Below are 23,042 nucleotides of genomic sequence, written 5' to 3'. Positions count from 1 at the left end.
TCTCTGTGAGAAAATGTGTTTTCCGTTCTAAATGGCTTACCCCTTATTCTTAAACTGTGTGGGCCCTGGTTCTGGACTCCCCCAACATCGGGTACATGTTTCCTGCCTCTAGCGTGTCCAAGCCCTTAACAATCTTATATGTTTCAATGAGAACAAGCCGAGTCTATCCAGTCTTTCTTCGTATGAAAGTCCTGACATCCCAGGAATCAGTCTGGTGAACCTTCTCTGTACTCCCTCTATGGCAAGAATGTCCTTCTTCAGATTAGGAGACCAAAATTGTACTCAATACTCCAGGTGTGGTCTCACCAAGACCCTGTACAACTGCAGTAGAACCTCCCTGCTCCTATACTCAAATCCTTTTGCTATGAATGCTAACATACCATTCGCTTTCTTCACTGCCTGCTGCACCTGCATGCCTACCTTCAATGACTGGTGTACAATGACACCCAGGTCTCGCTGCATCTCCCCTTTTCCTAATCGGCCACCATTTAGATAATAGTCTACTTTCCTGATTTTGCCACCAAAGTGGATAACCTTAGGGACATGCTTAGGAACGCAACTATCGTGTTAGTTTAGTTTAGTTTAGTTTAGTTTAGTTTAGTTTAGTCTAGTTTAGAGATACAGGGTGGAGTACACGTTGTACCAGCGTAAGTGTGCGGGGATCGCTGGTCGGTGCGGACTCAATGGGCGTAAGGGCCTGTTTCCGCACTGTATCTCTAAATGAAATCCCAGTATCTCAAAGCGCACACACACACACACCACCCTTCCAATAGATTGGATTAACATGGATGCTTAAGTACAAAGCCGTCACTTTCCAAGGCTCTGTTATTTACCAGTCTCGGCAGGAGCGTATACAGGTTTATCAGTCGCTATATAAATGAAATAAGGTCTGGATTTGAGGCGGATTGAAGCTGTTTTTGTCTTGAGGAATGGTGGAATCTCAGCGACAATCCTGACATACTGTTCCTCGTTCAGGTTCAGGTGAAGGGCCTCCTTTGGAAGGATCTGTGGAATTAAAATTCGACTTTAGACCGTAGAGATACAGGTCCTTCAGCCCACCGACTCCGTGCCGACCTGCGATCCCCGCACTCCGACACTATCCCACACACATCCACTGTTTAGCTTAGTTCAGTTTAGTTTATTGTCACGTGTACTCAGGTGCAGTCCGGACCAGGCAGCGGCAAGACCATACACCTACGACTGCACACCTGTACATGGTACTAACACCATCATCAAGTATGCAGATGATACAACGGTGATTGGCCTCATCAGCAACAACAATGAGCTGGCCTACAGGGAGGAGGTCCAGCACTTAGCAGCATGGTGCGCTGACAACAACCTGGCCCTTAACTCCAAGAAGACCAAGGAGCTCATTGTAGACTTCAGGAAGTCCAGAGGCGGCACGCACACCCCCATCCACATTAACGGGACGGAGGTGGAACGTGTTTCTAGCTTCAGGTTCCTGGGAGTCAACATCTCCGATGACCTCTCTTGGACCCACAATACCTCTACTCTGATCAAGAAGGCTCATCAGCGTCTCTTCTTCCTGAGCAGACTGAAGAAGGTCCATCTGTCTCCTCAGATCCTGGTGAACTTCTACCGCTGCACCATCAAGAGCATCCTTACCAACTGCATCACAGTATGGTATGGCAACTGCTCTGTCTCCGACCGGAAGGCATTGCAGAGGGTGGTGAAAATTGCCCAACGCATCACCGGTTCCTCGCTCCCCTCCATTGAGTCTGTCCAAAGCAAGCGCTGTCTGCGGAGGGCGCTCAGCATCGCCAAGGACTCTCTCTTGAAAACATCAAGTGAATTGGCCTCCACTGCCTTCTGTGGCAGAGAATTCCACCGATTCACAACTCTCTGGGTGAAAATAGTCTTTCCTCATCTCAGTCTTAAATGGCCTCCCCCTTACTCTAAAACTGTGAAGGTACACAAAAATGCTGGAGAAACTCAGCGGGTGCAGCAGCATCTATGGAACGAAGGAAATAGGCAACGTTTCGGGCCGAAACCCTTCTTCAGACCCCTGGTTCTGGACTCCCCCAACATTTTTCCTGCCTCTAACCTGTCCAATCCCTTAAGAATTGAATATGTTTCTATAAGATCTCCTCTCATCCTTCTAAATTCCAGTGAACACAAGCCCAGCTGCTCCATTCTTTCATCATATGACAGTCCCGCCATCCCGGGAATTAACCTGGTGAACCTACGCTGCACTCCCTCAATGGCAAGGATGTCCTTCCTCAAATTAGGAGACCAAAACTGCACACAACACTCCAGGTGTGGTCTCACTAGGGCCCTGTACTTGCTCCCATATACTCCTATAATGAGGAACTCAGGTGGGGAGTTGAAAACACAAAGGAGAGGCAATTTCCTAAGTCTTCTGAGGTCAGTAGAGATCAGAATGGTTTTACCTGCATGTGGACTATTTGGGTGAAGTTGTTCTCTCGACTGAGGTTTGTTGAGTACACCCGAGACAAGGCGGCATTTGTGATCTAAGACAGACACAAAATGGCAGAGTAACTCAGCGGGTCAGGCAGCATCTCTGAAGGGAAGGAATAGGTGACGTTTCGGGTCAAGACCCTTCCTCAGACTGAGATTCATGGAAGAGGGAAACGAGAGATATCGACGGTGATGTGGAGAGAGATACAGGACAAATAGTCATAGAGTGATACGGCGTGGAAACAGATACACTAGTCCCACCCATATAACCATATAACCATATAACAATTACAGCACGGAAACAGGCCATCTCGACCCTTCTAGTCCGTGCCGAACACATAATCTCCCCTAGTCCCATATACCTGCGCTCAGACCATAACCCTCCATTCCCTTCCCATCCATATAACTATCCAATTTATTTTTAAATGATAAAAACGAACCTGCCTCCACCACCTTCACTGGAAGCTCATTCCACACAGCTACCACTCTCTGAGTAAAGAAGTTCCCCCTCATGTTACCCCTAAACTTCAGTCCCTTAATTCTCAAGTCATGTCCCCTTGTTTGAATCTTCCCTACTCTCAGTGGGAAAAGCTTTTCCACGTCAACTCTGTCTATCCCTCTCATCATTTTAAAAACCTCTATCAAGTCCCCCCTTAACCTTCTGCGCTCCAAAGAATAAAGCCCTAACTTGTTCAACCTTTCTCTGTAACTTAGTTGCTGAAACCCAGGCAACATTCTAGTAAATCTCCTCTGTACTCTCTCCACCTGCTCGCGTTTGGCTCACATCCCTCCAAACCTGCCCTATCCATGGACTAAATGAATGGATGAATGACATATGAATGAAAGATAGACACAAAAAAGGTGGTGGAGGCAGGTTCGTTTTTATCATTTAAAAATAAATTGGATAGTTATATGGATGGGAAGGGAATGGAGGGTTATGGTCTGAGCGCAGGTATATGGGACTAGGGGAGATTATGTGTTCGGCACGGACTAGAAGGGTCGAGATGGCCTGTTTCCGTGCTGTAATTGTTATATGGTTAAAAGCTGGAAGGTAGACAAAAATGCTGGAGAAACTCAGCGGGCGAGGCAGCATCTAGATGCTGAGTTTTTCCAGCATTTTTGTCTACCTTCAATTATTCCAGCATCTGCAGTTCTTTCTTAAAACACAAAAAGCTGGAGTAACTCAGCAGGGACGGGAAGCATCTCCCGGAGAGAAGGAATGGGTGACGTTTCGGGTCGAGACCTTTCTTACGACTGAGAGTTGGGGGAGAGGGAAACGAGAGATATAAACGGCGATGTAGAGAGATGTGGAACAAATGGATGAAAGATATGCAAAAAAGTAAAGATGATAAGAGAGACAGGTGATTGTTAGCTGTGGGCCTGGGTGGGTAACTTTTTAAATCTCTCCCTGCACGGGAGACCCGACCTTTTCTTTGTCGGGTCTCCGTTGTCGTTGGGGCTGCAACGAGGAGCGGCCTCCAACAGGAGAAGACCGGGGGCTCTGGTGCCGACGACTCACCTCACCGTCGCGGAGCTGGCCGAGTCCGGAGCGGGTGGAGCGGTGGTGGAGCGCTGCTGCTGCTGCTGCGGCTCGACCTCCAGAGATTCAGAGGTTGCAACTGCGGGTCTGGTGGATGGCGGCACCGGGAGCCCACGGGTCCCTGGAGGGAGACCGCTTTTCAGGGCTCCCGCAACGGCGACTTCTCCCGCCCGAGTTGCGGGGTTGAAGAGCTCCTGGAGCGGGGCCTGACATCACCGCCCCGCGCGGCTTGGAATGGCCGCGGGACTCTGCGAGCGCACGCCGGGGGCTCTAACACCAAGACCCGGTGTGCGACCTCGCACCACCCGGCGTGGCTTTAATGGCCGCGGGACAATCGCCATCGCCAGCCGGGGGCTTTGACTTTGACTCTGACATCGGGGGGGGAGTGCAGTGGAGAGATAAGTTTTTTGGCCTTCCATCACAGCGATGTGATGGATGTTTATGTAAATTATGTTGTGTCTTGGGTCTATGTGTTTGTAATGTATGGCTGCAGAAACGGCATTTCGTTTGGACCTCAAGGGGTCCAAATGACAATTAAATTGTATCTTGTATCTTGTATCTTGTATATTTAATCAGGAGGATAGTCGGAGAACTGGGAAGGGGGAGGGGATGGGGAGAGAGGGAAACAAGGGCTACTTGAAGTTAGAGAAGTCAATGTTCATACCACTGGGGTGTAAGCTGCCCAAGCGAAATATGAGGTGCTGTTCCTCCAATTAGCCCTGGGCCTCACTCTGACAGTGGAGGAGGCCCAGGACAGAAAGGTCAGTGTGGGAATGGGAGGGGGAGTTGAAGTGTTTGGCAGCCGGGAGATCGGGTAGGTTTAGGCGGACTGAGCGGAGGTGTTGAGCTCTGCGGAAGGTTCCTTCCGACACATGACTATTGTTACCTGCTCCTCAAAGTGCACGGAGATCGAAACATCGGAAGACCACTCGAAGACCTGTACGGTGATCGTCTCGTTCTGGCCAACGTGGACCTCACTGGGAGCGGTGATCAGAAACCTGCGGGGGGAGTCAGCAGTGTGTTATTGTCATATGTCGGCACGGTAGCGCAGCAGTAGAGTTGCTGCCTTACTGTGGTGCTTGCAGCGCCCGAAACCCGGCTTCCATCCCGACTACAAGCGCTGTCATAGAAACATAGACAACAGGTGCAGGAGTAGAGGCCATTCGGCCCTTCGAGCCTGCACCATTCGCCATTCAATATGATCATGGCTGATCATCCAACTCAGTATCCCATCCCTGCCTTCTCTCCATACCCCCTGATCCCCTTAGCCACAAGGGCCACATCTAACTCCCTCTTAAATATCTAAATGGTGGCCGATTGGGAAAGGGGGAGAGGCAGCGAGACCTGGGTGTCATGGTACACCAGTCATTGAAGGTAGGCATGCAGGTGTTGCATCAGCCATGATTGAATGGTGGAGTAGACTTGATGGGCCGAATGGCCTAATACTGCTCCTTATCACTTCTGAACTTATTGGAGGATGAGGGGTGACCTTATTGAGGTGCACAATGTCATGAGGGTCGTGGGTTTGGGTGGCACGGTGACACAGCGGTAGAGTTGATACTTGCTGATTGGGAAAGGGGGAGATGCAGCGAGACCTGGGTGTCATGGTACACCAGTCATTGAAGGTAGGCATGCAGGTGCAGCAGGCAGTAAAGAAAGCGAATGGTATGTTAGCTTTCATTGCAAAAGGATTTGAGTATAGGAGCAGGGAGGTTCTACTGCAGTTGTACAGGGTCTTGGTGAGACCACACCTGGAGTATTGCGTACAGTTTTGGTCTCCAAATCTGAGGAAGGACATTATTGCCATAGAGGGAGTGCAGAGACGGTTCACCAGACTGATTCCTGGGAAGTCAGGACTGTCTTGTGAAGAAAAGACTGGATAGACTTGGTTTATACTCTCTAGAATTTAGGAGATTGAGAGGGGATCTTATAGAAACTTACAAAATTCTTAAGGGGTTGGACAGGCTAGATGCAGGAAGATTGTTCCCGATGTTGGGGAAGTCCAGGACAAGGGGTCACAGCTTAAGGATAAGGGGAAATCCTTTAAAACCGAGATGATAAGAACTTTTCCCTACACAGAGAGTGGTGAATCTCTGGAACTCTCTGCCACAGAGGGTAGTCGAGGCCACAGTTCATTGGCTATATTTAAGAGGGAGTTAGATGTGGCCCTTGTGGCTAAGGGGATCAGGGGGTATGGAGAGAAGGCAGGTACGGGATACTGAGTTGGATGATCAGCCATGATCATATTGAATGGCGGTGCAGGCTGGAAGGGCCGAATGGCCTACTCCTGCACCTAATTTCTATGTTTCTATGAGTCCGTGCCGACCAGCGATCCCCGCACACTAACACTATCCCACACACACTAGGGACAATTTACACACACACACCAATGCCAATTAACCTACAAACCCTTTGGAGTGTGGGATGAAACCGGAGATCCCGGAGAAAACACACACGGGTCGCGGGGAGAACGTGCAAACTCCGTACAGACAGCACCCGTAGTCGGGATCGAACCTGGGTCCCTGGCGCTCCATTCGCTGTAAGGCGGCAACCCTATTCTTGCTTTCTCCCTCTCTCCCTCTCCTCCCCCTTCCCAGTCCTCCCACCAGTCTTACTGTCTCCGACCACATTCTATCTCTGTCCCCGCCCCCTCCCCCAACATCAGTCTGAAGAAGGGTCTCGACCCGAAACGTCACCCGTTCCTTCGCTCCAGAGATGCTGCCCGTCCCGCTGAGTTACTCCAGCATTTTGTGTCTATCTTCGATTTAAACCAGCATCTGCAGTTCTTGTTTAAACATTAAGACTTGGGGCTGTTCGTCGGAGAAGGGCACTTAACCATATAACAATTACAGCACGGAAACAGGCCATCTCGACCCTTCTAGTCCGTGCCGAACACATAATCTCCCCTAGTCCCATATACCTGCGCTCAGACCATAACCCTCCATTCCCTTCCCATCCATATAACTATCCAATTTATTTTTAAATGATAAAACGAACCTGCCTCCACCACCTTCACTGGAAGCTCATTCCACACAGCTACCACTCTCTGAGTAAAGAAGTTCCCCCTCATGTTACCCCTAAACTTCAGTCCCTTAATGCATTTCGTTGTCTCTGTACTGTACACTGACAATGACAATTAAAATTGAATCTGAATCTTAATTCTCATGTCATGTCCCCTTGTTTGAATCTTCCCTACCCTCAGTGGGAAAAGCTTGTCCACGTCAACTCTGTCTATCCCTCTCATCATTTTAAGAACCTCTATCAAGTCCCCCCTTAACCTTCTGCGCTCCAAAGAATAAAGCCCTAACTTTCTCTGTAACTTAGTTGCTGAAACCCAGGCAACATTCTAGTAAATCTCCTCTGTACTCTCTCTATTTTGTTGACATCCTTCCTATAATTGGGCGACCAAAATTGTACACCATACTCCAGAATTGGCCTCACCAATGCCTTGTACAATTTTAACATTACATCCCAACTTCTATACTCAACGTAGGATACTTACTTAGGAATCCGCTCAGCAGCAGCAGATAAGCAAGTGAGGAGGAGAATTATAAGGAGACCCATCTCGCTTTGACTTCCTCCTACACTGACTCAGTGCCTGTGAGCTGTGCGTACAGCTGTGGCCGGAGTTATTCATTAATCACCCCACCAGACCCATGTCCCAATGCTGCTTAACCCCTCTGGTCCTGACTAACAGGCAGGAGCTACACAAGCCTGAACTCCCACCTCCAGAAACACCAGCATTCCAGAAACAGCAGCTATTCCAACAACCATCAGGTTTCTGAACCGAACCTGTGGGAAGCAGCTGGTTAAAAAACGAGGAATGCTGGAGTAACTCAGCGGGACAGGCAGCATCTCTGGAGAGAAGGAGTGGGTGACGTTTCGGGTCGAGACCCTTCTTCAGACTGAGAGTCAGGAGAGTGGAACAAGCTTTTCCCTTTGAGAATAGGGAAGATTCAAACAAGAGGACATGACTTCAGAATTAAGGGACAGAAGTTTAGGGGTAATATGAGGGGGAACTTCTTTACTCAGAGAGTGGTAGCTGTGTGGAATGAGCTCCCAGTGGAAGTGGTGGAGGCAGGTTCGTTGGTATCATTTAAAAATAAATTGGATAGGCATATGGATGAGAAGGGAATGGAGGGTTATGGTATGAGTGCAGGCAGGTGGGACTAAGGGGAAAAAAAATTTGTTCGGCATGGACTTGTAGGGCCGAGATGGCCTGTTTCCGTGCTGTAATTGTTATATGGTTATATGGTTATATGGAACAGAGAGTGATGCAGAGAGATGTAGAACAAATAGAGTCACAGAGGGATACAGTGTGGAAACAGGCCCGCACCGGCCAACATGTCCCGTCTACATCTGTCCCACCTGCCCGCGTTTGGCCCATGCCGCTCCAAACACTCTCTAGAATTTAGGAGATTGAGTATTGCGTACAGTTTTGGTCTCCAAATCTGAGGAAGGACATTATTGCCATAGAGGGAGTGCAGAGACGGTTCACCAGACTGATTCCTGGGATGTCAGGACTGTCTTATGAAGAAAGACTGGATAGACTTGGTTTATACTCTCTAGAATTTAGGAGATTGAGGGGGGATCTTACAGAAACTTACAAAATTCTTAAGGGGTTGGACAGGCTAGATGCAGGAAGATTGTTCCCGATGTTAGGGAAGTCCAGAACAAGGGGTCACACAGCTTAAGGATAAGGGGGAAATCCTTTAAAACCGAGATGAGAAGAACTTTTTTCACACAGAGAGTGGTGAATTTCTGGAACTCTCTGCCACAGAGGGTAGTTGAGGCCACAGTTCATTGGCTATATTTAAGAGGGAGTTAGATGTGGCCCTTGTGGCTAAGGGGATCGGGGGTATGGAGAGAAGGCAGGTACGGGATATTGAGTTGGATGATCAGCCATGATCATATTGAATGGCGGTGCAGGCTCGAAGGGCCGAATGGCCTACTCCTGCACCTAATTTCTATGTTTCTAAACCTGTCCTATCCATGTACCTGTCTAACTGTTTCTTAAACGTTGGGATAGTCCCAGCCTCAACTACCTCCTCCGGCAGCTCGTTCCATACACCCACTGCCCTTTGTGTGAAAAGGTTGCCCCTCAGGTTCCTATTAAATCTTCCCCCCTCCACCCCTCACCTTAAACCAATGAGTGGTCACGGTGGCACAGCGGTAGAGTTGCTGTCTTACAGCGTTTGCAGCGCCGTGGTCCCGGGTTCAATCCCGACCACGGGTGCTGTCTGTACGGAGTTTGCACGTTCTCCCCGTGACCCGAGTGGGTTTTCTCCGAGATCTTCGGATTCCTCCCACACTCCAAAGACGTGCAGGTTTGCAGGTTAATTGGCTTGGTGTGAATGTAAATTGTCCCTAGTGTGTGTGTGTAGGGTTGTGTTATTGTGCGGGGATCGCTGGTCGGCACGGAACCGGTGGGCTGAAGGGCCTGTTTCTGTGCTGTATCTCTAAACTAAACTAAACAAAACTATGCCCTTTGGTTTTCCATTCCAGGATCCAAATACGTGTATAGACTTGCGACCGACATTCACGACAAACCAACTGACTCACATGGCTATCTGGATTACATGTCTTACATAGAAACATAGAAATTAGGTGCAGGAGTAGAGGCCATTCGGCCCTTCGAGCCTGCACCGCCATTCAATATGATCATGGCTGATCATCCAACTCGGTATCCCGTACCTGCCCTCTCCATACCCCCTGATCCCCTTAGCCACAAGGGCCACATCTAACTCCCTCTTAAATATAGCCAATGAACTGTGGCCTCGACTACCCTCTGTGGCAGAGAGTTCCAGAGATTCACCACTCTCTGTGTGAAAAAAGTTCTTCTCATCTTGGTTTTAAAGGATTTCCCCCTTATCCTTAAGCTTTGACCCCTTGTCCTGGACTTCCCCAACATCGGGAACAATCTTCCTGCATCTAGCCTGTCCAACCCCTTAAGAATTTTGTAAGTTTCTATAAGATCCCCTCTCAATCTCCTAAATTCTAGAGAGTATAAACCAAGTCTATCCAGTCTTTCTTCATAAGACAGTCCTGACATCCCAGGAATCAGTCTGGTGAACCCTCTCTGCACTCCCTCTATGGCAAGAATGTCCTTCCTCAGATTTGGCGACCAAAAACTATACGCAATACTCCAGATATGATCTCACCAAGACCCTGTACAACTGCAGTAGAACCTCCCTGATCCTATACTCAAATCCTTTTGCAATGAAGGCTAACATGCCCTTCGCTTTCTTTACTGCCTGCTGCACCTGCATGCCTACCTTCAATGACTGGTGTACCATGACACCCAGGTCTCGCTGCATCTCCCCCTTTCCCAATCGGCACCATTTAGATAATAGTCTGCTTTCCCGTCTTCCCACCCTGCCCCATGTAAAGACTCCATCCCCTACTCCCAACAGCACCTTATATTTCGCTTGGGCAGCTTACACCCCAGCGGTATGAACATTGACTTCTCTAACTTCAAGTAGCCCTTGTATCCCCTCTCTCTCCATCCCTCCCCCACCTCAGTTGTACCAGCTTCAAAGTCGTCTTGTTGAGTCTCATTGTCTGTGACTAGTTTTCACCCAGCCCACAGCTAACCATATAACCATATAACAATTACAGCACGGAAACAGGCCATCTCGACCCTACAAGTCCGTGCCGAACAAAATTTTTTTTCCCCCCCCTTAGTCCCACCTACCTGCACTCATACCATAACCCTCCATTCCCTTCTCATCCATATGCCTATCCAATTTATTTTTAAATGATACCAACGAACCTGCCTCCACCACTTCCACTGGAAGCTCATTCCACACCGCTACCACTCTCTGAGTAAAGAAGTTCCCCCTCATATTACCCCTAAACTTCTGTCCCTTAATTCTGAAGTCATGTCCTCTTGTTTGAATTTTCCCTATTCTCAAAGGGAAAAACTTGTCCACATCAACTCTGTCTATCCCTCTCATCATTTTAAAGACCTCTATCAAGTCCCCCCTTAACCTTCTGCGCTCCAGAGAATAAAGACCTAACTTATTCAACCTATCTCTGTAACTTAGTTGCTGAAACCCAGGCAACATTCTAGTAAATCTCCTCTGTACTCTCTCTATTTTGTTGACATCCTTCCTATAATTGGGCGACCAAAATTGTACACCCATACTCCAGATTTGGTCTCACCAATGCCTTGTACAATTTTAACATTACATCCCAGCTTCTATACTCAATGCTCTGATTTATAAAGGCTAGCATACCAAAAGCTTTCTTTACCACCCTATCTATATGAGATTCCACTAACAATGGCCTGTTTCCCTTTTCATCGTTACTTTTTTGCATATCTTTCATTCATTTGTTCCATTTCCTCTGACTCTCAGTCTGAAGAAGGGTTTCCACCCGAAGCATCACCTATTCCTTCTATCCAGAGATGCTGCCTGACCTGCTGAGTTACTCCAGCATTTCGTGTCTATTTTCGGTGTAAACCAGCATCTGCAGTTCCTTCCCATGCTAAAACTAGAGGGAAGAGAGACACAAAATGCTGGAGTAACTCAGCAGGACAGGCAGTATCTCTCCTTCTTATTCTTCTATGTAATGTTTTTTTGGTGGTTGGCAAACAACTTTTTTGGTGCATTACCGCCACCAACTGGCATGGAGTGTGGATCAAACAACACCATTACATATACTAATATCCTATATACTTCCGAACAAATTGGTTACCCTAAGAAAAAGCAACAGGATTTGATAACACTTATTTAACCATATAACCATATAACAATTACAGCACAGAAACAGGCCATCTCGGCCCTACAAGTCCGTGCCGAACAAATTTTTTTCCCCTTAGTCCCACCTGCCTGCACTCGTACCATAACCCTCCATCCCTTCTCATCCATATGCCTATCCAATTTATTTTTAAATGATACCAACGAACCTGCCTCCACCACTTCCACTGGGAGCTCATTCCACACCGCTACCACTCTCTGAGTAAAGAAGTTCCCCCTCATATTACCCCTAAACCTCTGTCCCTTAAATCTTAAGTCATGTCCTCTTGTTTGAATCTTCCCTATTCTCAAAGGGAAAAGCTTGTCCACATCAACTCTGTCTATCCCTCTCATCATTTTAAAGACCTCTATCAAGTCCCCCCTTAACCTTCTGCGCTCCAGAGAATAAAGACCTAACTTATTCAACCTTTCTCTGTAACTTAGTTGTTGAAACCCAGGCAACATTCTAGTAAATCTCCTCTGTACTCTCTCTCTATTTTGTTGACATCCTTCCTATAATTAGGCGACCAAAATTGTACCCCATACTCCAGATTTGGTCTCACCAATGCCTTGTACAATTTTAACATTACATCCCAGCTTCTATACTCAATGCTCTGATTTATAAAGGCCAGCACACCAAAAGCTTTCTTTACCACCCTATCTACATGAGATTCCACTTTCAGGGAACTGTGCACAGTTATTCCCAGATCCCTCTGTTCACCTACATTCTTCAATTCCCTACCATTTACCATGTAAAATGTTCTCCTTCTATATAGTGTTTTTTGGTGGTTGGCAAACAACTTTTTTGGTGCATTACCGCCACCAACTGGCATGGAGTGTGGATCAAACAACACCATTACACATACTAATATCCTATATCCTTCCGAACAAATTGGTTACCCTAAGAAAAAGCGACAGGATTTGATAACACTTATTTGAACTCCCTTGCAAAATATCTACCAAATCAAATTGTACTCCTTCTTTCTGAACTGCTCACTCATCCGTTCTCTCTCCTCCTCATACCTCTCACAATGTACAATGACATGCTCTATCGTTTCCTCTTGCCCACAGTATTCACATCTGTCTGTATTAGAAACATATAAATTAGGTGCAGGAGTAGGCCATTCGGCCCTTCAAGCCTGCACCGCCATTCAATATGATCATGGCTGATCATCCAACAGTATCCCGTACCTGCCTTCTCTCCATACCCCCTGATCCCCTTAGCCACAAGGGCCACATCTAACTCCCTCTTAAATATAGCCAATGAACTGTGGCCTCAACTACCCTCTGTGGCAGAGAGTTCCAGAGATTCACCACTCTCTGCGTGAAAAAAAAGTTCTTCTCATCTCGGTTTTAAAGGATGTCCCCCTTATCCTTAAGCTGTGACCCCTTGTCCTGGACTTCCCTAACATCGGGAACAATCATCCTGCATCTAGCCTGTCCAACCCCTTAAGAATTTTGTAAGTTTCTATAAGATCCCCTCTCAATCTTCTAAATTCTAGAGAGTATAAGCCAAGTCTATCCAATCTTTCCTCATAAGACAGTCCTGACATCCCAGGAATCAGTCTGGTGAACCGTCTCTGCACTCCCTCTATGGCAATAATGTCCTTCCTCAGATTTGGAGACCAAAACTGCACGCAATACTCCAGGTGTGGTCTCACCAAGACCCCGTACAACTGCAGTAGAACCTCCCTGCTCCTATACTCAAATCCTTTTGCAATGAAAGCCAACATACCATTCGCTTTCTTTACTGCCTGCTGCACCTGCATGCCTAGTATTCACATCTGCCTGTATTATGCTTGCCCATTACAAAAAGTGTACTGTTCAGACCAGTGTGTCCAAATCTAATTCTTGAAATCACTGTCTCCTCTTCTCTGTTCTTTCCTGCACATCTCATCTCTCCCACTTTCCTCTGGACTCTGTAGAACCACCGTCCTTTCCGCTCTTCCTCCCATTACTTTTGCCATCTTTCCTTCAGTCTTTGCTTAATAATGTCTTTGATTTCAGTTGTACCTATGTTAATACTTAAATCAATCTTACTTCTTTTTGTTACCTCTTTTGCTACCTTATCTGCCATTTCGTTTCCTCTAATGCCAATGTGTGCTGGTACCCATAAAAATATGACTGTAAGCCCCATCATTTGAATTCTGAATAGTGTTTGTTGTATGTCTATCAAAATGTCTGGTCTACTGTCTGAATGGCTGTGCTGTAAACTCTTTATTGCTAAACTTGAATCTGAACAAATAACTGTCCTTAAAGGCCTAGTATCCAAAAGAGTCAAGAGTCAATTTAATTGTCATTTGGACCCCTTGAGGTCCAAACGAAATGCCGTTTCTGCAGCCATACATTACAAACAAATAGACCCAAGACACAACATAATTTACATAAACATCCATCACATCGCTGTGATGGAAGGCCAGAAAAAACTTATCTCTCCACTGCACTCTCTCCCCCCCCCGATGACAGAGTCAAAGTCAAAGCCCCCGGCTGGCAATGGCGATTGTCCCGCGGCCATTAAAACCACGCCGGGTGGTGCGAGGTCGCACACCGGGTCTTGATGTTGGAGCCCCCGGCGGGTGCTCGCAGAGTCCCGCGGCCATTCCAAGCCGCGCGGGGCGGTGATGTCAGGCCCCGCTCCAGGAGCTCTTCAACCCCGCAACTCGGGCGGGAGAAGTCGCCGTTGCAGGAGCCCTGAAAAGCGGTCTCCCTCCAGGGACCCGCGGGCTCCCGGTGCCGCCGTCCGCCAGACCCGCAGTTGAAGCCTCCGAATCTCCGGAGGTCGGGCCGCAGCAGCAGCAGCAGCAGCGCTCCACCACCGCTCCACCCGCTCCGGACTCGGCCAGCTCCGCGACGGTGAGGTGAGTCGGCACCAGAGTCCCCGGTCTTCTCCTGTTGGAGGCCGCTCCTCGTTGCAGCCCCAACGACAACGGAGACCCGACAAAGAAAAGGTTGGGTCTCCAGTGCAGGGAGATATTTAAAAGTTGCCCACTCCCTCCCACACACACACACACACCCTCCAACAAAAAATAACAAAAACTACATATAAACATAGACAAAAAATAATAAAAACACGGACGGGCTGCAGAGGCCGCTGCTGACGAGAGTCGCGCTGCCTACCGGGTTGTCGGTGAGACCGCACCCACTGTACTGCTAACAATATTGCAATCCAGGCAATATCTCTGGAGAGAAGAAATCTCAGAACTGCTGTAGATTTGGGAGCAACAGCAGTAGGGGATTAGCAAGAGATACGACTGATTGGCTCTAGCCCAAGTGGGAGGAGAGGAGTGGAAACAGTTTAAGTAAAGGCCAAGGACAGACAAGTCTTTACTCAGAACTGCTGTAGATTTGGGAGCAACAGCAGTAGGCGATTAGCAAGAGATACGACTGATTAACTTCTAATCAGTTAATTAGGAAAACAGTTGAAAACTGAGGAATTTGGATTGTAAATCAGGCAATTTATCAGTCAATTTAAGCAGGATAGCTCTTAGCGAGCGGCAGTGAGTGAGCGGACTAGTGAGGGAAGTGTGAGTCTTTGGCTCGAGAATCTCCGTTGTTTAAGTTGTCTATGTTTCTATGTAGTTTTTGTTATTTTATGTTGGGGGGTGGGTGGGAGGGAGGGAGTAACATTTAAATCTCTCCCTGCACGGGAGACCTGACCTTTTCTTTGTTGGGGCTGCAACGAGGAGCGGCCTCCAACAGGAGAAGACCGGGGACTCTGGTGCCGACGACTCACCTCACCGTCGCGGGGCTGGCCGAGTCCGGAGCGGGTGGAGCGGTGGTGGAGCGCTGCTGCTGCTGCTGCTGTGGCCCGACCTCCGGAGATTCGGAGGCTGCAACTGCGGGTCTGGCGGACGGCGGCACCGGGAGCCCGCGGGTCCCTGGAGGGAGACCGCTTTTCAGGGCTCCCGCAACGGCGACTTCTCCCGCCCGAGTTGCGGGGTCGAAGAGCTCCTGGAGCGGGGCCTGACATCACCGCCCCGCGCGGCTTGGAATGGCCGCGGGACTCTGCGAGCGCACGCCGGGGGCTCTAACACCAAGACCCGGTGTGCGACCTCGCACCACCCGGCGTGGCTTTAATGGCCGCGGGACAATCGCCATCGCCAGCCGGGGGCTTTGACTTTGACTCTGACATCGGGGGGGGGGAGAGTGCAGTGGAGAGATAAGTTTGTTTGGCCTTCCATCACAGCGATGTGATGGATGTTTATGTAAATTATGTTGTGTCTGGGGTCTATTTGTTTGTAATGTATGGCTGCAGAAACGGCATTTCGTTTGGACCTCAAGGGGTACAAATGGCAATTAAATTGACTCTTGGCTCTTGACTCTTGACTCTCTCTTGACACCTAAGGTACTGGAAGAGAGAAGGTGGGAGACAGTGAGAAAGGGAGGGAAGCATGGAATGCCAACGTCCCCGGGTGATGTACCTCTTGTAAACAGGTTCATCCGCTTAGAAGTTGTTGGGACAGAAGACGTGAGCGGCGGACTGGCCTGTGATGCGAATAGGGCTGTTGAGCCAAAACCAAAAAGGCCTAAGGCAGGCAAGGCCATTGTAGTGGGAGACTCCATCGTGAGAGGTACGGACAGGGGTTTCTGCGGCAACAGACGGGATGCGAGGATGGTGTGCTGCCTTCCCGGTGCCAGGATCCAGGATGTCATGGACAGAGTGCAGAAAATCTAAGCTAAGGGGATCAGGGGGTATGGAGAGAAGGCAGGTACGGGATACTGAGTTGGATGATCAGCCATGATCATATTGAATGGTGGTGCAGGCTCGAAGGGCCGAATGGCCTACTCCTGCACCTAGTTTCTATGTTTCTATGTGTCTATGAATGGGTGATGTTTCAGGTCATAGAAACATAGAAAATAGGTGCAGGAGTAGAGGCCATTTGGCCCTTCGAGCCTGCACCGACCGCCATTCAATATGATCATGGCTGATCATCCAACTCGGTATCCCGTACCTGCCTTCTCTCCATACCCCCTGATCCCCTTAGCCACAAGGGCCACATCTAACTCCCTCTTAAATATAGCCAATGAACTGTGGCCTCAACTACCTTCTGCGGCAGAGTATTCCACAGATTCACCACTCTGTGTGTGGAAAAAAAATGTTTTCCTCATCTCGGTCCTAAAAGATTTCCCCCTTGTCTTTAAACTGTGTGACCCCTGGTTCTGGACTTCCCCAACATCGGGAACAATCTTCCTGCATCTAGCCTGTCCAACCCCTTAAGAATTTTGTAAGTTTCTATAAGATCCCCCCTCAATCTTCTAAATTCTAGCGAGTACAAGCCGAGTCTATCCACCGAGTCTTTCTTCATGTGAAAGTCCTGACATCCCAGGAATCAGTCTGGTGAACCTTCTCTGTACTCCCTCTGTGGAAGAGACCCTTCGACACCCTTCTTCAGACTGCGCTGCCTTGCTCCAGTTTTTTGTGTCTATCTTCAGTTTATCTGCTATAAACCAGCTTCTGCAGTGCCTTGGATCATTGAATGATCCATTGAAGTGAGACCACACCTGGAGTATTGCGTACAGTTTTGGTCTCCAAATCTGAGGAAGGACATTATTGCCATAGAGGGAGTGCAGAGACGGTTCACCAGACTGATTCCTGGGATGTCAGGACTGTCTTATGAAGAAAGACTGGATAGACTTGGTTTATACTCTCTAGAATTTAGAAGATTGAGAGGGGATCTTATAGAAACTTACAAAATTCTTAAGGGTTTGGACAGGCTAGATGCAGGAAGATTGTTCCCGATGTTGGGGAAGTCCAGGACAAGGGGGTCACAGCTTAAGGATAAGGGGGGAAATCCTTTAAAACCGAGATGAGAAGAACTTTTTTCACACAGAGAGTGGTGAATCTCTGGAACTCTCTGCCGCAGAGGGTAGTCGAGGCCACAGTTCATTGGCTATATTTAAGAGGGAGTTAGATGTGGCCCTTGTGGCTAAGGGGATCAGGGGGTATGGAGAGAAGGCAGGTACGGGATACTGAGTTGGATGATCAGCCATGATCATATTGAATGGCGAATGGTGCAGGCTCGAAGGGCCGAATGGCCTCTACTCCTGCACCTAATTTCTATGTTTCTATGAAGCTAAACAGTAAACACAGGCCTCGGGTTAGAGGGGAGAGATGTAAGCTACAGTTCCACCTTCACCCACCAGATGGGGGTGACATTCTTCACTCTGCATGGAATGACAAAGTTGCCACAACTCTAGCACCCAGCCCCATCCCCTCCCCAGGTACTTTCCCCTGCAATCATATTACACCATACAAGGCATGATTTGTAAGTTGTGTAGGAAGGAACTGCAGATGCTGGTTTATACCAAAGATAGACACAAAATGGTAGGGAATTTTGTGGTGGGCAAATTAATGGAAAGAATACTTAGAGATAATATATATATAAGCATCTGGATAAACAGGGTCTGATTAGGAACAGTCAACATGGATTTGTGCCTGGAAGATCATGTTTGACTAATCTTCTTGAATTTTTTGAAGAGGTTACCAGGGAAATTGATGAGGGTAAAGCAGTGGATGTTGTATATATGGACTTCAGTAAGGCCTTTGACAAGGTTCCTCATGGAAGGTTGGTTAAGAAGGTTCAATGGTTGGGTATTAATGGTGGAGTAGCAAGATGGATTCAACAGTGGCTGAATGGGAGATGCCAGAGAGTAATGGTGGATGGTTGTTTGTCAGGTTGGAGGCCAGTGACGAGTGGGGTGCCACAGGGATCTGTGTTGGGTCCACTGTTGTTTGTCATGTACATCAATGATCTGGATGATGGTGTGGTAAATTGGATTAGTAAGTATGCCGATGATACTAAGATAGGTGGGGTTGTGGGTAATGAAGTAGAGTTTCAAAGTCTACAGAGAGATTTATGCCAGTTGGAAGAGTGGGCTGAAAGATGGCAGATGGAGTTTAATGCTGATAAGTGTGAGGTGCTACATCTTGGCAGGACAAATCAAAATAGGACGTACATGGTAAATGGTAGGGAATTGAAGAATGTAGGTGAACAGAGGGATCTGGGAATAACTGTGCATAGTTCCCTGAAAGTGGAATCTCATGTAGATAGGGTGGTAAAGAAAGCTTTTGGTGTGCTGGCCTTTATAAATCAGAGCATTGAGTATAGAAGCTGGGATGTAATGTTAAAATTGTACAAGGCATTGGTGAGACCAAATCTGGAGTATGGTGTACAATTTTGGTCGCCCAATTATAGGAAGGATGTCAACAAAATAGAGAGAGTACAGAGGAGATTTACTAGAATGTTGCCTGGGTTTCAGCAACTAAGTTACAGAGAAAGGTTGAACAAGAATGGCCTACTCCTGCACCTAATCTCTATGTTTCTATGTTTCTATGTCTTTGGAGTGTGGGAGGAAACCGAAGATCTCGGAGAAAACCCACGCAGGTCACAGGGAGAACGTGCAAACTCCGTACAGACAGCACCTGTGGTCAGGATCGAACCTGGGTCTCTGGCGCTGTGAGGCAGCAACTCTACCGCTGCACCACCGTGCCACCCTGGTAAATACATTACAGTAAGGGTGTGAACTAAACTAAACTAATTTGTGATATTACTGAAACGCATAAACACAATCCTCGCTTAATTACGTTATATGAGTAGAATTAGGCCATTCGGCCCACGAGTCTACTCCACGCCATTCAATCATGGCTGATCTATCTCTCCCTCCTAACCCCATTCTCCTGCCTTCTCCCCATAACCCCTGACACCCGCACTAATCAAGAATCTAGCTATCTCTGCCTTAAATATATCCACTGACTTGGCCTCCACAGCCCTCTGTGGCAATGAGTTCCACAGATTCACCACCCTCTGGCTATAAAAATCCCAGCTTTAGTCAGAATGCTGCCTAACATTCATTTTTGGAATCTCATATAGATAGGGTGGTAAAGAAAGCTTTTGGTGTGCTGGCCTTTATAAATCAGAGCATTGAGTATAGAAGCTGGGATGTAATGTTAAAATTGTACAAGGCATTGGTGAGACCAAATCTGGAGTATGGTGTACAAATTTGGTCGCCCAATTATAGGAAGGATGTCAACAAAATAGAGAGAGTACAGAGGAGATTTACTAGAATGTTGCCTGGGTTTCAACAACTAAGTTACAGAGATAGGTTGAATAAGTTAGGTCTTTATTCTCAGGAGCGCAGAAGGTTAAGGGGGGACTTGATAGAGGTCTTTAAAATGATGAGAGGGATAGACAGAGTTGACGTGGAAAAGCTTTTCCCTTTGAGAATAGGGAAGATTCAAACAAGAGGACATGACTTCAGAATTAAGGGACTGAAGTTTAGGGGTAATATGAGGGGAAACTTCTTTACTCAGAGAGTGGTAGCAGTGTGGAATGAGCTTCCAGTGGAAGTGGTGGAGGCAGGTTCGTTGGTATCATTTAAAAATAAATTGGATAGGCATATGGATGAGAAGGGAATGGAGGGTTATGGTATGAGTGCAGGCAGGTGGGACTAAGGGGAAAAAACATTTGTTCGGCACGGACTCGTAGGGCCGAGATGGCCTGTTTCCGTGCTGTAATTGTTATATGGTTATATGGTTAACATTGTCTTTGAGTTACACAAAAAAAGCTGGAGAAACTCAGCGGGTGCAGCAGCATCTATGGAGCGAAGGAAATAGGCAACGTTTCGGGCCGAAACCCTTCTTCAGAATTGTCTTTGAGTTTCTGCCTCAACGTCACCTCCTCTGGTGTTGATGCTTCAGTTTTGGCCACAAGGGACTTTTGGGGCCTCTGCCCCTTTAAGAATGGCCGATAAAAACATCAACGTATCTGTCGGTGGGAGCTCCTCCCCTCTATTCTATCCCGCCCGCCTTTAAAATCCTCTCCGCTCACTCAAAATCAGGGGGTGAAGAGTCTCGTGCCTCACAGCACCAGAGGCGCAGACTGGGGAATTCCCGCTTGTAGTCGACCCGGGACTTCACCGTCGATACTGACCTGAGTCATCCGTGAAGTGAGTGCAATGCGTGGTGGTGAGTGTCTCATCTCCGAGCTGACTCTCTGTTTGGGTCACGTCAGCCTTCACCAGCCAGAGAGTGTTGTGTATACAAGTCAGGAGGTCATGTTGCAGTTGTATAAGACGTTGGTGAGCCCGCATTCAGAGTATTGTGTTCAGTTCTGGGCACCGTGTTACAGGAAAGATTTTGCCAAGCTGGAAAGGGTGCAGAGAAGATTTACGAGGATGTTGCCAGGACTAGAGGGTGTGAGCTACAGGGAGAGGTTGAGCAGGCTGGGTCTCTATTCCTTGGAGCGCAGGAGGATGAGAATTGATCTTGTATGAAATCATGAGAGGACTAGATTGGGTAGAGTCTTTTCCCAGAGTAGGGGAATCAAGGACCAGAGGACATGGGTTTAAGGTGAAGGGGGAAAAGATTTAATAGGAATCTGAGGGGTAACTTTTTCACACAGTGGGTGGTGGGTGTATGGAACAAGCTGCCAGAGGTGGTTGAGGCAGGGACTATCCCTGCATTTAAGAAACAGTTAGACAGGTGATCACAAGTTGTTGGAGTAACTCAGCGCAGCAGGCAGCATCACTGGAGTGACCCTTCTTCAGACTGATGTCAGGGGAGAGGGAGACACAGAGATAAGGAAGTGTACAGTGTGAAAACAGGTATAGGAGCAGAAACCTCGTTACCGTTGCCGACGTCCCGCTGTGATGTCATTGCGGCAGTTGGCAGCCAGCTTGAGAGCCCATTGTGACTGTTGCACTGCGAGAGGCATTGTGACATCATCACTGTGAGATGGATGGATGATGTCTGTGAGAAGGCGGGTGTGGCTGTTTTTTTAAATTTCAACGATTAATAACTTTGGAAATATCGCTGGAAATGCGACGGGAAAATGTTTATCACCACCAGGGGGGAAATGGGAGTGGGATGTGTGAAAATGGGAAGGCTGGGGCCCAGCATTTGGAAGAAGATGGGAATTAACCAGATTGGCACACACTCCTGCACCTATTGTCTATTGTCTATAAAGGTTGGGATAGTCCCAGCCTCAACTACCTCCTCCGGCAGCTGGTTCCATACACCCACCACCCTCTGTGTAAAAATGTTACACTGACCTACACACGCACACACAGCGCACACACACGCATGCACGCACACACAGCACACGCACACACACACACACACACACACCGCACACACACACACACACGCACACACACACACACACACACACACACACACACACACACACACACACACACACACACACACACACACACACACACACACACACACACACACACACACACACACACACACACACACACACACACACGATGAAGATTTCTAGTTGGATAGAGATGGGCCAAACACAAGTAAGTGGAACTACATAGAAAAATAGAAACATAGAAATTAGGTGCAGGAGTAGGCCATTCGGCCCTTCGAGCCTGCACCGCCATTCAATATGATCATGGCTGATCATCCAACTCAGTATCCCGTACCTGCCTTCTCTCCATACCCTCTGATCCCCTTGGCCACAAGGGCCACATCTAACTCCCTCTTAAATATAGCCAATGAACTGTGGCCTCAACTACCCTCTGTGGCAGAGAGTTCCAGAGACTCACCACTCTCTGTGTGAAAAAAGTTCTTCTCATCTCGGTTTTACAGGATTTCCCCCTTATCCTTAAGCTGTGATGTTGGCCAGTGTGGGCAAGTTGGGATGAAGGGCCTGTTTCCATGCTGTATCACTCTATGACTCTAAACCTGTATTTTGTCAACAGGGCTGGAGGAGAGCGCCGAGTGTCTGAGCTGGAGTCTGAGAGTCTGAGCGTCTGAGCTGGAGTCTGAGAGTCTGAGCATCTGAGCTTCTGAGCTACAGTCTCAGTCCGAGCGTCTGTTTCCAGAATCGACCAGCTGAGCATCAAATGTTCAAATGGCCGAGAGAGTCTCGACCGATGTTGTTTAGTTTAGTTTACGTCACGTTACTTTAGTTTAGTTTAGAGATACAGCGCTGAAACAGGCCCTTCGGCCCACTGAGTCCGTGCCGACCAGCGATCCCCGCACACTAACACCATCTACAAACACATAGGGACAATTGACATTTGTATCAAAGCCAATTAAACTACAAACCTGCACGTCTTTGGAGTGTGGGAGGAAACCGAAGATCTCGGAGAAAACGCACGCAGGTCACGGGGAGAACGTGCAAACTCCGTACAGACAGCACCCGTAGTCGGGATCGAACCCGGGTCCCTGGCGCTGTGAGGCAGCAACTCTACCGCTGCGCCACCGTGACTGTTGAGCTTGCGTCTGAGGGTGTTAGAATGTCTGGCGTCTAGACTGGAGTCTGAGAATCGAGTGTCTGAGATGGAGTCTGAGCGTCTACCGTCTG

The 23,042-nt window shown here is 48.1% G+C and overlaps 1 protein-coding gene across 1 annotated transcript; it reads right to left on the bottom strand.

Annotated features, from left to right (window-relative positions):
• Positions 1 to 810: 810 nt before the first annotated feature.
• On the bottom strand, positions 811 to 7,589 carry LOC129715564 (alpha-1-macroglobulin-like). The gene is made up of 4 exons (XM_055665436.1): positions 7,482 to 7,589; positions 4,866 to 4,977; positions 2,412 to 2,492; positions 811 to 1,005 (listed from the first exon to the last, which is right to left on the bottom strand). The coding sequence occupies exons 1-4, from the start codon at positions 7,541 to 7,543 to the stop codon at positions 826 to 828; spliced, it is 435 nt and encodes a 144-aa protein (XP_055521411.1). The 5' UTR covers positions 7,544 to 7,589; the 3' UTR covers positions 811 to 825.
• Positions 7,590 to 23,042: the final 15,453 nt, after the last annotated feature.

This window comes from Leucoraja erinacea, unplaced genomic scaffold, assembly GCF_028641065.1.
Source record: "Leucoraja erinacea ecotype New England unplaced genomic scaffold, Leri_hhj_1 Leri_1254S, whole genome shotgun sequence".
NCBI lineage: Eukaryota > Metazoa > Chordata > Chondrichthyes > Rajiformes > Rajidae > Leucoraja > Leucoraja erinaceus.
The sequence above is the reverse complement of the archived record's forward strand: the minus strand, read 5'-3'. Positions and strand labels throughout refer to the sequence as shown.

Bases quoted from the DNA above. Each gene is read 5' to 3' on its own strand.
- LOC129715564 (XM_055665436.1), bottom strand. From the start codon at position 7,543: ATGGGTCTCCTTATAATTCTCCTCCTCACTTGCTTATCTGCTGCTGCT. The intron at 4,978-7,481 runs GTAAGTATCCTA...CTCCCCCCGCAG, and splicing joins GCTGCTGAGCGGATTCCTAA to GTTTCTGATCACCGCTCCCA. The intron at 2,493-4,865 runs GTAACAATAGTC...TGTCTGTCTTAG, and splicing joins CCGTGCACTTTGAGGAGCAG to ATCACAAATGCCGCCTTGTC.